Raw genomic sequence first — 13,927 nt, 5'->3', positions numbered from 1 at the left:
TATCCATAGTTTAGAATGCTTATCGATGGACAGACACTATAAAAAGCCTTCGTATTTTAATTACAATTGACGGCAAATTTAACAGACTATCAATGCGTCGATTAAAAAAATATCACTTAAGTCTATTGACATGTATTTTGAATGCACGAGCACGAGTTCCTGTTGCGATAAAGAAAAGTCGTTAGTCTCGAATAATTTCGCGATAACGATAACACATGTATCGCTTGCCAGCGACAGCTCTGTAGATATGGCTCTGGCCTTGTGTCTTCGCCAACTGCAAATATCAGATCTATTTACTAAAGCGATTGTTTTGGCGGCAATGCCAAAGAATGCACTTTACTACTCGTAGCCATGTTGCGCAAGTATTTTACATATAGGTAGTATTTTAATGAGCAAACTTTGTATATGCATTGAAAAACATACTGTTGGTTCAACTGTTACCTAATACCGTAAGAAATCCGGAAATTCTTGATTTCATTGTCGAATGCCATTTATTATCATGAATGGCTACCTACTTGAGTAATTTGAATAACGAAATAAATAATTGTGTAACTTTTTACTTACTTTTCCGAATACGAGGTCCTCTAACTTCTTGAATAACCAGTAAAACTTTGCAAGACATAGTAAATTAATTTAATAATTCAAGTTAGCAGTTACGAGATCAAATCAGCACTGAGATCAAAAATGTCTCTGCACAATATCATCTGTGCATTGAAGTATTTGTATTACTTTTTAACGTGTCTAGATGATGTCATGGGTAAACGTGATTTTATGTTCAAGTGAATAAATAAACACCGTATTGACAGTGGATTGTTTATATTAGACTTTTGACACATACTATAGATTTATGTTATACCCAAGAAAATATTAAATACCTACTCGTACGCCACGGAAAGCTACAGTCACGAAACACCTATCTCCGATTGAGTAGAGTAGTCATACAGGTACCTACCTGAATGCAGAATAAAAGACAGAACAATAACGTACCTACTCGTACATGCTTTAAAGTAAATTTCCGTGTGCTAGTTCTAAAAATGCACTTTATGTGCGCATAGTTTTGTCTGCATAGGTGTTCTTTTAAAGTCAGCATCGGCAAATAGATTTTTAGGTTACACTTGTAAATGCAGAAAGAGCTTGTGTGCAGCTATTAGTGTTAAGTATGCACATACAATTAGGATTTGACTGTGTTGTTAAAGTGGGTGTTTAGCAAAGTGATTATAGTTTTTGACGTCAAACGACTTGCTATTGTCAGAGCGGTGATTGCAATTTTAATTTTCATGGCCTTTTTCTGAACAAACAGGTTAATTCGGACGTAGACTGACATCACAATGATATCTCAATTACTTAGATATCGTGTGTCTCGCTCGCGCCAATGTGTATGGATAAGTACGAGCGAAATTCACGATAACTGAATGATATCACGTAGATGTCAGTGTAGGCCTTAAAGTCTTTTCAGTGTTGTTCCGTACCACACTTAATGGGAATAAGATCACGTCATTTAGGAAGGTATACTGTGTGTATTTATGTTTGTGTTACATTTGAAACTGCAATGTACTTATAAAAAAAAACAATCGCCATAACTACAAAAGTAACACTAGTAAAAATAAATGGAGGTGATTTTTTATAGATTGATCAGTAGGTGCATACATATTACTTAAGCACCTAACGATACTTAGTTAACTTACTAGTTACGATGAACCTTGCTTCTTCTGACACTGCAGTATTTTAGTTAATTTATTAGTTATTTTAAGAAAGCTAGAAAGACAATAGCAGGATAATAGGCTAGCTACCGACAGTCTGCAGGTATTTTTACAGAAACTATTTATGGAACTTTAACTGCCGTTTCTGTGAAGTAAGATACTAGAGATATGGAGGCAAAATTAATAGACGGATCCGTTTACCCCTGCGCTCCTATCTTAAACTATTTTAGTAACCACTTATGTATAGGTAAATAAATACCCCTTTTAATGGCAAAAGAAGGTTTCGTCCTTTTGGAGACTAGTATACACAGATCTCTGTATGATGATGTTTGAAAATGGTGGAGTCTATTTCTTACGTAGGTATCTCTAATCTTTCTACAGTAATTTATAAATGTTACACACATAAATGAAGCAGGAAAATCATCGCCATTAAAAACGCCATAAAAAAACGAAACAAAACGCACGAGTGTCCTCTCTTTCGGAGTTAGCGGGACCGTTCCGCTTTCGTTGGCAGAAATAGACGGGACAGCCGCTTGGTCGCCCGCCTCGCCCGCGTCGCCGTTTCCGGGAGACCATAGGGTTGACAGGCAATAACGGTTCATTGTGTCGCGCCAGCAGAAAAGGGCTTAGGTGTGTTTCTGATCACAGAGTTGGTACGTCTAACGTATACTGTGGTTAGCGATGTGGTGATGATTAGATTTTAATCGCGGGGAATGATTAACTATCTCCGTTTTGTGGTTGTGAGCACAAAAATATACTCCAGCGCATTAAACAACTAATAATGCCTACACCATTGTTTATGTAATATTGTGAAACTAGAAACACTATTGTATGCGTTAACGATGCAGATAGCTTGAAAAAACGAACAGATTATGAAATACTGTTTGTCATATACTTAGTTGAATATCTTTCCTACAATTCGTTTTGACAACCCTTACATAGGAAAGGATAAATCAGTGTAGGTGGGTATTAATCGCCAGTCACCAAAGCCCTAAGTTCCGCGATTACTTTTAATTTCGCAATTACTCAACTAGCATAGGTTTATTGTTGGTAGATGTAGTAGATTATAAACTAAGCTTACAGATTCAAGGGAGACTCGTTTAATTTGTTTCACAGTCGTTATTTGATGTGTTATCGCTTGCATTGCATCATACCACCCCGTAGTGGCCGTGTCCTTGAGACAAAGGAGTAATGTGCTTTTCTTCGGAATAAAAATGTCGGGTTATTCCCACTAGTTACCACTAAGATGTTATCAGTTGTAATTATTGAGTTTTTTTTTCTTACCTTTTACCAGTTTAATCATAAAGCAGTTTACTGAAACGCTAATCAATTTATAATGATTTATTAAAGTACTCTATTTTTACTTTACTATTTATACCTACATCTATGGAACGACTTGTAGTGCAAAGAAAAGTCGAAGGCACAAGGCGCGGTATGTCACTAATGCGTTGGTCAGACAGAGTCAAAAATGCACTCCTTGGACCACTCCACGAATGTACAAGGGCTACAGTATGGGAAGAACGGCGACGGATTGTGAAGCTTGCCACCGGCCCTGATATGACGGCCATGACCACTGGAAAAAAAAACCCAGTTGTTACCACTGGTAACAACTTGGTGCTAACTAGCGGGAATAACCCAAAATTTCGCTAGACACCTTATTTCACTCATTATCGTTACATATTATTAAAGTAAAATTGTCTTAATAGAGTCCACGTAAGCTAACTTAGCATCGACTGAAATAGAACAAAGTGAGGGAATGTCACTGTAAACGTCATATTATCATAGAAATTGCAGAGTAACGCAATAATAGAGGCTGTAATTCCTCCCGAGCAAGCTGGCTTTCGGAAGGGCAGGAGCTGTGTTGACCAGGTTTTATCACTAACTAACCACATAGAAGCCGGATATCAGAAACGCCTCAAGTCTAGTGCAGTGTTCATTGATCTCACATCTGCCTACGACACAGTTTGGAGGCATGGATTGATTCACAAGATGCTAACAGTGATCCCGAGTAGAGAAGTGGTGGACCTTATCTCCAACATGCTGTCTGAGAGGGCCTTCGAGGTTTTTCTGGGTAGTAAAAGAAGCCGAAAGCGCAAGCTCAATAATGGCCTTCCACAAGGCTCGGTCTTGGCACCAATACTTTTCAACCTGTATATATCTGATCTCCCGCACTCGGATTCCACCAAATTTATATACGCCGACGACATTGCACTCGTGACTCAAAGCGTAGATTTTGACTCTGGAGCTCAAACTTTGACATCGGATCTAATAGCCCTTACCGCATATTTCAGTGCGTGGAGACTTATCCCAAGCATTAGCAAGACTGAGGTAGCCTGCTTTCACCTAAACAATCAGCTAGCCAACTATCAACCAGGTGTCTACATGAATGGCGATGCTCTAAGGTACAATCCCTGCCCGAAATATCTTGGAGTAACTCTGGATAGGTCACTGACCTATAAGACTCGCCTAACAAAACTCTCGCAGAAGATCGCTACTAGGAACAATCTCCTACAGAAACTTTGCGGTACTAGCTGGGGAGCTTCAGCTGATTGCCTACGCACCACAGCCATCGCGCTCGTCTACTCGGCGGCGGAATATTGTGCTCCAGTGTGGCTTGAAAGCGCACATACCCACAAAGTAGACATAAAACTAAACGAGACTATGCGCTGCATCTCTGGTACCATCAGATCTACACCCGTCCACTGGTTACCGTTACTATGCCACATTGCCCCGCCTCACCTTCGACGGCTCCAGGCACTGAGGAGGGAAACCCAGAAAATAACTAAGAACCCTGGTCTGCCATCCACCCCCCCCCCCCCCCCAGCGACTAAAATCCCGGAATCCACCCTGCGCTATAGCCCAGAACTTAAAGAATTTCAGCATCTCAGATAGGTGGAAGGTGGAGTGGTCTGCTGACACGGCCGGGAAATTCACCCTTATAACCGACCCGACACAAAAATTAAAAGGGTTCGATCTCCCTCGCAAACTTTGGTGTCGCCTGAACAGATTGAAGACCGGGCATGGCTGTTGCAACTCTCTTCCCTACAAATGGGGCTGGAATGTTTCTCAGAGCAGAGTGCGGTGGAGAAGAGCAGACAACTGAACATATCATACGGCGCTGCCCCCTTCACTCTTATTCTGGACCAGCTGAAGATTTGGTCTCCGTCACTCCTGACCTGATTACTTGGCTTGACAACCTCAAGGCCATACTTTGATTGTCCTTCAACTGTGCATGCCATACGATTAATAATAATAATCATAGAAATTTACAAATGTCATTCAAAGTTAGCTTGGTTTGACTGTGTCGTCTTAAGGAGACGCAAAATCTACAGGAATGAGATCTCTTGAGGCCATCTTAGTACATACTAGTTAGTACCTACAGTAGCCACGGGGGGGTATTCAATTAGCAAATATCCTAATCAGTACTAAGTATATTGCTGTCCTTCTGCAGTGTTTTAATAGAAGTAGAATACGCTTCGAATAAGAGATGCAAAAATACAAGGTTTATAAAACCCCCACCCATCAAAACTTATATATGTAACCATACCTATATAGGGTGAGCAAGAAAGTGGAAATGTTTTATACCTATTAGAGGAACGCAACTTTAAAATGATGATTGGCAGTGTATGTTTTTTAATAGTACTTATATAGTAACTATACATGTATTCTGTCTTTGTCTGAGTATAAAATACATTAATAAAATGGGGCGACGAGGCAAACCGGAGCCAAACATGGGAAAACCTTGTTGGTGCAGAGATTATACATACCTATATGTATTATGTTCGTATGACCAAGAGATTAATTGATGAATTCAGAAAAATACGGACGTTAAAGCCTTAATGTTCAAAATACAATAATCGTTAGTAGTTATAGTCTTTTATGAGATATAATAAAGTTGTCCAACGTTATCCTGTGCAAATATCGAATGCTTTTTGCCTCGCAAACTTAGCATGATGCACGTACAGAAACCGGTCGCAACCCGAGTTAAGAAACCGCAGCCGGCCACCTACCGGTCGCATTTTTGCGAGAAATAAGATACGATTTTATGCATGGTTCATTGTTTCGGTCCGAATTGGAGCGACCCTGCGGTTGGTTTTTAAATCGAACAACGTCGATGCACTTACATGGGTAAGCAGCGACTTTTAAAAATGAGTTTTACCTTGTATCTCGCGAAATACATTTACCCCCTTATTCATAAACGTGTACTAAGTTACGATGCCGCTAATAATCGTTTGTCCCTTTCCGACGTATTGGTATGATGGAAAGGGACAAACGATTATTAGCGGCATCGTAACTTTAGTACACGTTTATGAATAAGGGGGTTAGTGAACATCCGGATTTAAGTATTTGTATATAAGGTTTCTTCTTGTCACGCTGTCAATGCATCAACAAACGACATACCTAATCACTATGAAGTTTCATGTATATGTATTATTTGTATAAGCCTCAAGTCTTAAATCAGGATAGAAGTGTGGTCAAGCATTGTATCTGCCTTTCTATCCTGGTATCTAGTCCCTCAGGACTATGCAAATTTACTACAGCGATAATATAAACCGGTGGGTACAGTCAGACCAGCTAACTATGTTTTAGTTTTTTCTGTACTCTTGTATAGACTATTCAATCTATCAATGGACCTATAATGATAACTGCGCACCTAGCTAGATTCAGTGGCATTTGAAGCTCCTGTACAACAACGTCAGTGACGTTTGGCGCTGCGATTTAAATATGAAAATTAGAATGCGACTACTGTTTCTCAAGAAGTCTATCCTTTGACTGTAGTACGGTGCGCCCTGATTCTAGCCCAACCTAACCCAACCAAAGTTGATGTGAATCCATTTACTCGGTCGGCAAACCATATTATCAGTGTACTAACCTCTGATGTCCCGCTGCAGCACGGGCGACAGCGAGCCGCCGGCCAGCGCGGCGTCCAGCAGGTTGATGTTGTCCCGGCAGCGCGTCTCCAGCTCCGTCTGCGTATGAAAAACTTCCTTCGCTCAAGTCCATCGATAACGTCGCATCGTAAGAGCGCATTGGCTTAAAACTCCCAGCACCCGTTAAAAGAAATATATGTACTATTAGAGCAAGATCCCAGAGCCGCCAGACCTTACTTATTTTCTCATGAATAAAATGTATAGGATAATTATAGTGTTAGTATGTACTTTTAATGTCTGCATACTCGCTACATTGGTGCTAAGGGCTGGTAAAAATAATACTAACTTTTCTTATATTGTCATGGCTGGTTTTTATGTGTGTTTTAGAAAATATTGTTAAAAATTGGTAATCAACATTGCCAGACCATTTCCGAGGGCGGTAACTTTTGCCAGACGCTTTAAAGCTGTCAAAAAGATATTGTTACTTTACTTATATTCTCACTCTTGATTTTTATATATGATATTCAGAGAACTATAGCAAGTATGCAGACATTAAAAGTACCTACATACTAACACTATATTATCCCATACATTTTATTCATGAGAAAATAAGTAAGGTCTGGCGGCTCTGAGATCTTGTACTATACAGAGATATCCATTTTTTCCCGTTATAGTAATAACTGTTTTGATTTTAGATACATAAAATTTGTTTTGATATTTGTTTGTAAGTGGTATTTTCGATGAATATAATGCTATAATTATTAACAACGACAATGCTCATCTTTCAATGCGACTTTAAGTTGCTCTGTAAATCCAAGGAGACAGGTTTTTTTAGATCAAAGTATTTAATTTAGATTTACAAAGTGTAACACAATTTATTTTAATGGATTTACATAGCGTAATTAATATTTTACATGTGAATACCTACCAGCTGTGCATGTGCCATATTAAAAACATAAAAATAAAATATAGCCAAGTAATGAATAAGTACATTCGAACTAACTCACTTTTTCAAAACTCCTTATCTTCTTATCAAAAGTAGCATTCACTTTATTAAAATCCAAATCACATGCAATCAATGTTTACAATTATTTGTTCATGCCAATTAAAAACAAAAGGAGTGAAAATTTTATCTTACAAAGTAGTTACTTCTAATTTATATTAACCAAACGTTAGATCAAACAAAAATGCAGGTCTAAACTAATCTAAGAAAGGAAATGCCAAACATTAGGAAAGCATGTAGGAAAGCCCAAACAATTTAGAATTTTAGAAATTTCCGTGAAACCTCTCCGAACGATAATGAAAACAAATATGTACTTTGACTGTTGATAGAGAAGGGTGTTAATTGACTGAAACTCCATTTAATTTTCCAACCGACTCGTTTATTCCTCTTAAACTGTTACACAAAAATAATCACTTTGTTGTTTTAACATTTTGTAAAATTGCACAAATAAAATCAATTAACAGCCTAGCCCTAATCAACAAGTGGTTAACCATCTTTACAAAAATATACTGAGATATATTGCGGAGTTCAGTCAATAATATGTTATTCACAATAAAACATATATAGCACTATACAACTGATAACAACCGAAAGCGTTAGTTTTACTAACTAAGCGTACAGATATATCACTCAATGACAAAAATACGCTTGTAAAATGAGGTAAACTATAAACTAATATAAATTAATTGCTCATCGCCGTTATGAAAGACTTGGCGATATTCAAGCGCAATTTGTTACTCATTCCTGAATTGATCGAAATTGTCAAATGTAACTTTTGTTAATTTGACATTTCAATATATTTCATTTCATCGTTTTATTGCCACTGGTAACCCCGAATGATTCTTTCGAAGCTTTCTGTTCCATTGCACAATATGCAAGAAATAATTTGATTAAAGATTACTATGAAAAATATCGAAGTATTCGATAGATACCTAGCACCGAGTAATAACCACCAAGAAGATGAGATGATTTAAAGGGAAAATAAAAGGCAGTTAGTAAATATGCACAAAACACATCACACTTCAAATAAACTGTTAGTAGGAGATGAATAAACAAATAAAAGGTTGAAAATTCAAACAAAACTTATGGAAGACAGTGTCACTTTGAAGGGACGGCAAATTAAAAAAAAAAGTTATTGAGAAAGTAAGTATGTACTTTGTTTTTACAAAAAAAAGTTAGTTTTAATTCAAAATGATACTGTCCTTGTGAAATGATGTAGATATTAATAAATTATTAAGTTAACATAAGCAACGATTGTCAGTTTTTTTGTGAAATAGTATAAATGTTTTATAAATGCTTGTTATTTGTACACTCTTTCATTTCTCATTCAAAAACGTTGCATTTATTGGCGCCCTGACCTGACTAAAAGTAGCAAAACGTTATTCGGGTTAAAGAGACATAAAATCGCCTAAATCTGACAATCGCCGCATACTTAATACGTATACTTACACAAATAAGGATAAATATGACACACGCCCAAGCCAAATGTCATTGAAGATGTATGTAAACTATTACTAGGATAGAGAACGCGGCGACGGCGAGGCAGAGGCGCGCGCGCAGCGCCGCGGCCGGGCGGCGCGCCGCCAGCGCGGCGGGCAGCTCGTCGTGCGCCTCGGCGTAGCTATCTAGATCGGGGTCGAAGGGGGTCCTTACGTAGTCGAAGGCGCGCAGCAGGTCGGGCGACGCCTCGTGGCGCGCCATCATGGCCTCCGCCGCGTCCAGCTGCGCACTCGAGCGCCGCACCAGCGAGCGCACTTCCTCCAGCTCCGAATCGGAATCTCCGCTCCAGTTTCTTCGGCTGTGCTTCTTGGGGCTCGACGTGTCGTCCTCGGAATCGACGTTCTCGGTCGAGCGGCGGCGAAGTTCCGATAGGGCCACTTTCTGCAGCTCCGACTCTACGTTCTTGTCGACGTTCCTTCTTCTTCGGCCCAAAGAGTCGAGTATGTCCGGCCGGTTGTTGACCTCGGTGTACTCCAAGGAGCTGTTGACCTCGTCGCTGGTCATGTTAGAGCTGTGCCGGCGGCGGCTCAGCGCTTGCACGTTGAGCAGGTCAAACTCGGGTGATCGTTTGTTATTTTTGCGATCGCTCTCGGACGCTTTGCGGCGGCGAACGCCGTCGTTGCTCTCGATGCTAGTATTGTTCCGGGACCTCTCTAGACTGTCGAGCAGGGACTTCTTGCGCTCGGCGCTTGACATAGATTTCTTGGGTTTGCGAGGCGGAGTGTCGACGGGGCGCTTCTGGCGCAGGTCGCGGCGGCGGGCCGGCGAGTCGCGCTCGGGCTGCGCCGACAGGCTGGAGCAGCAGTCGGACTGCGAGTCGAGGAAGGCGCGGTAGTCGTCGCCGAACTCCAGCAGGCGCCGCGCCGCGTCCGAGTCTGGGGCCTCGGAATACGGCTCTGAATTGTACTTTTCCTGTGAAGAAATAGTTAACAAATAACTACTACGGACAGCTAATACTAATTCACATGCGAGATAAATTATAAAAATTGATGACCCCTTTCAAACTACATATTAATTTTAGAACTAAGAGAAAAATCTAAATTGATTCGCATTCTTCTTAGTTGCATAATTCGAAAAGATAAGTGTATTAAACATGTATGTAAATCTAAACCTACTCAATTGATATGTGTACATAGTTCTAATTACATGATAACATAATTCTCTACAAACCTGATAGAAATCCCACGCCTGCTCCGAAAAGGAGCTATGCTCCTCCGTGCCCGCCGTCACACTTTTGTCTATATCGGAGTCCTTGTCCATACTGAGGTCCCACAGCTGGTTGGGGTCGCCCAAACTCAGTGCTAGGAATGTCTTTTCTCGATCCATGCTTCTTGCTATCCTCGGCCTAACGAGCCCCCCGGCGGGGCCGATCTTGAAGCTCGGCGCGACGCCACCTGCGATGTCTGGTTCGTTCTGCTCGGGAATGGCGTTGTCCTCTCGCGAGGAGATGTGCGTCTTCTCTATGCTCTTGCGCAGGTTGGCGATAGTCGGGAACTGTTTGCTTAGTTCTTCGTCGCTGTCGTTGCCGGAGGTCGATGTTGTGTCAAACCTGAACATAAAGAAACCGGTTAGAAAGACGTTCAGACGTTTACTTATTACGTTTTTATATTAGGTACTTTAGTTAAGCTCAAGCGAAGATAATTGCATGTATTTAATATGTAGACCTGTACACATGTTCATCATAGTTTAATTCTTTGATTAACTTGTTATAGTCGTAATAATGAATAGGGTAATTATTCAATTCAGAATTCATATTTATTGGGATCGGAACAGCTCTCACACAGTCCATCCACCTTTGCTGTGAGTCTATCCGTACCTATTTGATAATATAGTTATTAATATTGGAATCGGTATATTCCTATGAGTGAACAATAAAAGAAAGAAAAGAAGGAGAACCTTGACGTGGAGTTAAAATATCCTGCGGATTTTTAGGTGTTTTTCAAAGATAAAAATACTCAAAAACTGTACACATTACTAGCCTTGCGCGTTTATCAAGTGCTAATGAAATGAAAATATTTAATTCAGGCAATTAGCGGCCTATAGATAAATACCTGAAAACTACATATTATAAAAAATAAAATAACTTAAACTTAATACTACAAACTTCAAAACATATTATGGCTGCGATAAATACACGCTACCCCGCAGTGTCAGGCGGAACGCGGAACTTCCGGGAGAAACTTCTTTTTAGTGATGGTTGCAAGACGTTCTGTCGGAACGCTCGCCACAAAATAATTGAAACTCGCATAGTATCAAGATTTCAACTTTGCGTCCCTCAGATTGATAATAAACATAGATAACGAACTACGAAATGAACCCACACACATTGTGCCACGGAACTGTTTAGTTCGCAAATCGCGGCGTTGTCACAGTCGTAGTAAGAAGTGTTCAAATTATATCTTTAACAAAACAAATATGCCTTATTGTGCGGATAAATGATGTGCTAGTCGTTCCAACAAACACTGGAAAAAATATGGGAACACCTTTCTCGTATAATTTAGCTAGAATCATATTTATTTTCATTTCTCTTGATCAAAACATGTTTTTATATTGGGATGGTGTTATGCATTTTAAATAACCATTGATATTTGGAAACTTTCATTTTAAATTTGTTGAAGTAGTTGTTTTGATAATTTAAATTTGTGATAGTAAATACTAATCGCCGTTGTAGGTGGTGTTTTTTTATGTGTAGATTTTAACTAAGTCTCTGGTATCTCGCTGCAATTTATGACTTTTCGTAAAGTTCGCTTAAACTCGAGAACGCAAACGTCTAGCTGGACCGATTTGGTTAATTTAGGTATAGAAATATCTGTGGAAGATCAGGGACGGTTTGAATGGTGAGAAAATATGGAAAAATTGCGAGGAAAATATATAAGTTGTGTTTCAACAATGTTTTTTTTTCTTCATACAAACGACTTTGATAAAAACGGTGGCCATTATGAATTTCTCTATTTTTGGCCTGACCAAGAAGAAAATCGATACCTGAGGATCCGAGAGGACTTTCATAATAAATCTGAGGTCAAAATTAGAATAACCGCCATCTTGGATTTCTGCATTTTTGCTCTGAGCAAGAGGTCGCCACTTTTACCTTTGATATCAGAATCATAATGAAGAGCCGCTAGGATACTCAGATATCGATTTTCATCATGATTAGAGCAAATTGCAGAAATCCAAGATGGCGGGCGTTTATTAAGATTTTGACCTCAGAACCAGATTCATGATAAAAGTCCTCTTGGATCCTCAGATATCAATTTTCTTTTTGAACAGAGCAAAAATAGACAAATTCAGGATGGCGTCGTTCTTACCAAATTTGACCTCAGAATTTTAAAGAAGGGCCTTTTGGTTCCTAGATATCGATTTTCATCTTGATCACAGCCAAAATCTAGAATTCGAAGATGGCGGGCCTTTTTGTATTTTATTTGGACCTCAGATTCATAATAAGGGCCTTCGGAGCCTCAGATATCGATTTCCTGTGACGCATAACTTAAAATCACAGGTGTCTTGTAAGATGAACGATATAAGTAGTATATTAATTAATTCGGAGGCTTAATCGTTGTTACAGTACGAATGGTGCTACTTTACCGCCCTAGTGCGGCAACTAGCACTATACGTGCGTATGTCGAAAATTTAAACGGCCATATGTACTGTAAAACGATGTACAGTCAGCCAAGAAAGTGGTTTACCACTTTTCGACTCTATTTGTCAAGTAATAGTCGAAAAGTGGTAAACCACTTTCTTGACTGCGAAAAAGTAATTCGCAACTCGTGTCGATTTAAAACATTCCCTTCGATTTATCGCTACTTGTTGCGAATTTCCTACATTTCGCACTAGTATCGTAAACACGTACGTGCGAAAAACGAACTTGGTCAACAATCATAGCAGTTTATGTGACTGCTACATAATAAAAGGCATTAAAATACACGAGTGTGGGTTTAAGAAACGAACGAAGTGAGAGTGTTGTAATGCCTAATTATATACAGTTACATACACTATTTTATCTAAACACATATTATAAACTTTCTATGATACATTCACTAACCCAAATTACAGGGAATCGTTGCTCTCTTGGCGGAACTCGCGGATTTGTGGTGGTGTCACCGAAATATTTTTATCGCTCATTTTACACGAAACTTTTGCTATAGTTACTTTAAAAACAACAAAACATATTAATTTTATACTTAAAACTAATTAAAGCCTGACAACAGTTTATTTAACCCTGAGATAGTGTCGCTGCAAACAGCTTACATATGGCAATAATGTGCGTACGTCATGTATAGTCGGGGTAGTGGGTATTGGCTTCATGTTGATACTCGTATAATGTCAAAACATTGCTTACAGAGAATTCGGTTCTTTCAATTTACCTATTCGTCAAAATCTGATTCTAAATATTCAATATTTATATATTCTTCGTTTTCTGACTCTGACGAATTCTGATTTTCATCAGATGTTATGTCGCTTTCAGGACCACCAACCTCGATTATAAAACGTTCAGTCTCCAATTCGATTATAGGACCTTTATTCCTATAATGGTCTTCAATTTTTTTAACATGGTCACAGCAATTGCTCCAATTTTCTCGAGTTACTTCCTATACGATAATAATTTATTAAAATTTTTAATCATTAATGATTTCAAAATAATTTACATAACTAAATTCTCAACATTAAAATAAGTTTTATACCTGAAAACTATCTTCAACAAGCTTTAGAAAAGCCTTATTTTCGATAGACACATTTTTAGTTGCCACTTTAACTTTTACAATGCCCCAAATCATCGCAATAGGATTTATATCACAGTGATATGGCGGTAATCTTATCACTTATCACTTGTCCGTATGTGGAGAGAATCGTGTCTA

At 39.0% G+C, this 13,927-nt stretch overlaps 1 protein-coding gene across 4 annotated transcripts in view; it reads right to left on the bottom strand.

Annotated features, from left to right (window-relative positions):
* Window positions 1-13,927, bottom strand: part of LOC133534241 (klarsicht protein) — a 348,033-nt gene that overhangs the window by 27,518 nt on the left and 306,588 nt on the right. For all 4 annotated transcript variants that reach the window (XM_061873338.1, XM_061873350.1, XM_061873342.1 and 1 more), the window contains 3 exons: window positions 10,245-10,623; window positions 9,228-9,986; window positions 6,574-6,670 (listed from right to left, as the gene is read on the bottom strand). In XM_061873338.1, the coding sequence (XP_061729322.1) occupies window positions 6,574-6,670; window positions 9,228-9,986; window positions 10,245-10,623 (1,235 nt within the window). The remainder of the gene's footprint in view (window positions 1-6,573; window positions 6,671-9,227; window positions 9,987-10,244; window positions 10,624-13,927) is intronic.

This window comes from Cydia pomonella, chromosome 2, assembly GCF_033807575.1.
Source record: "Cydia pomonella isolate Wapato2018A chromosome 2, ilCydPomo1, whole genome shotgun sequence".
Lineage (NCBI taxonomy): Eukaryota > Metazoa > Arthropoda > Insecta > Lepidoptera > Tortricidae > Cydia > Cydia pomonella.
This window is presented reverse-complemented; position numbering and strand designations above follow the sequence as displayed.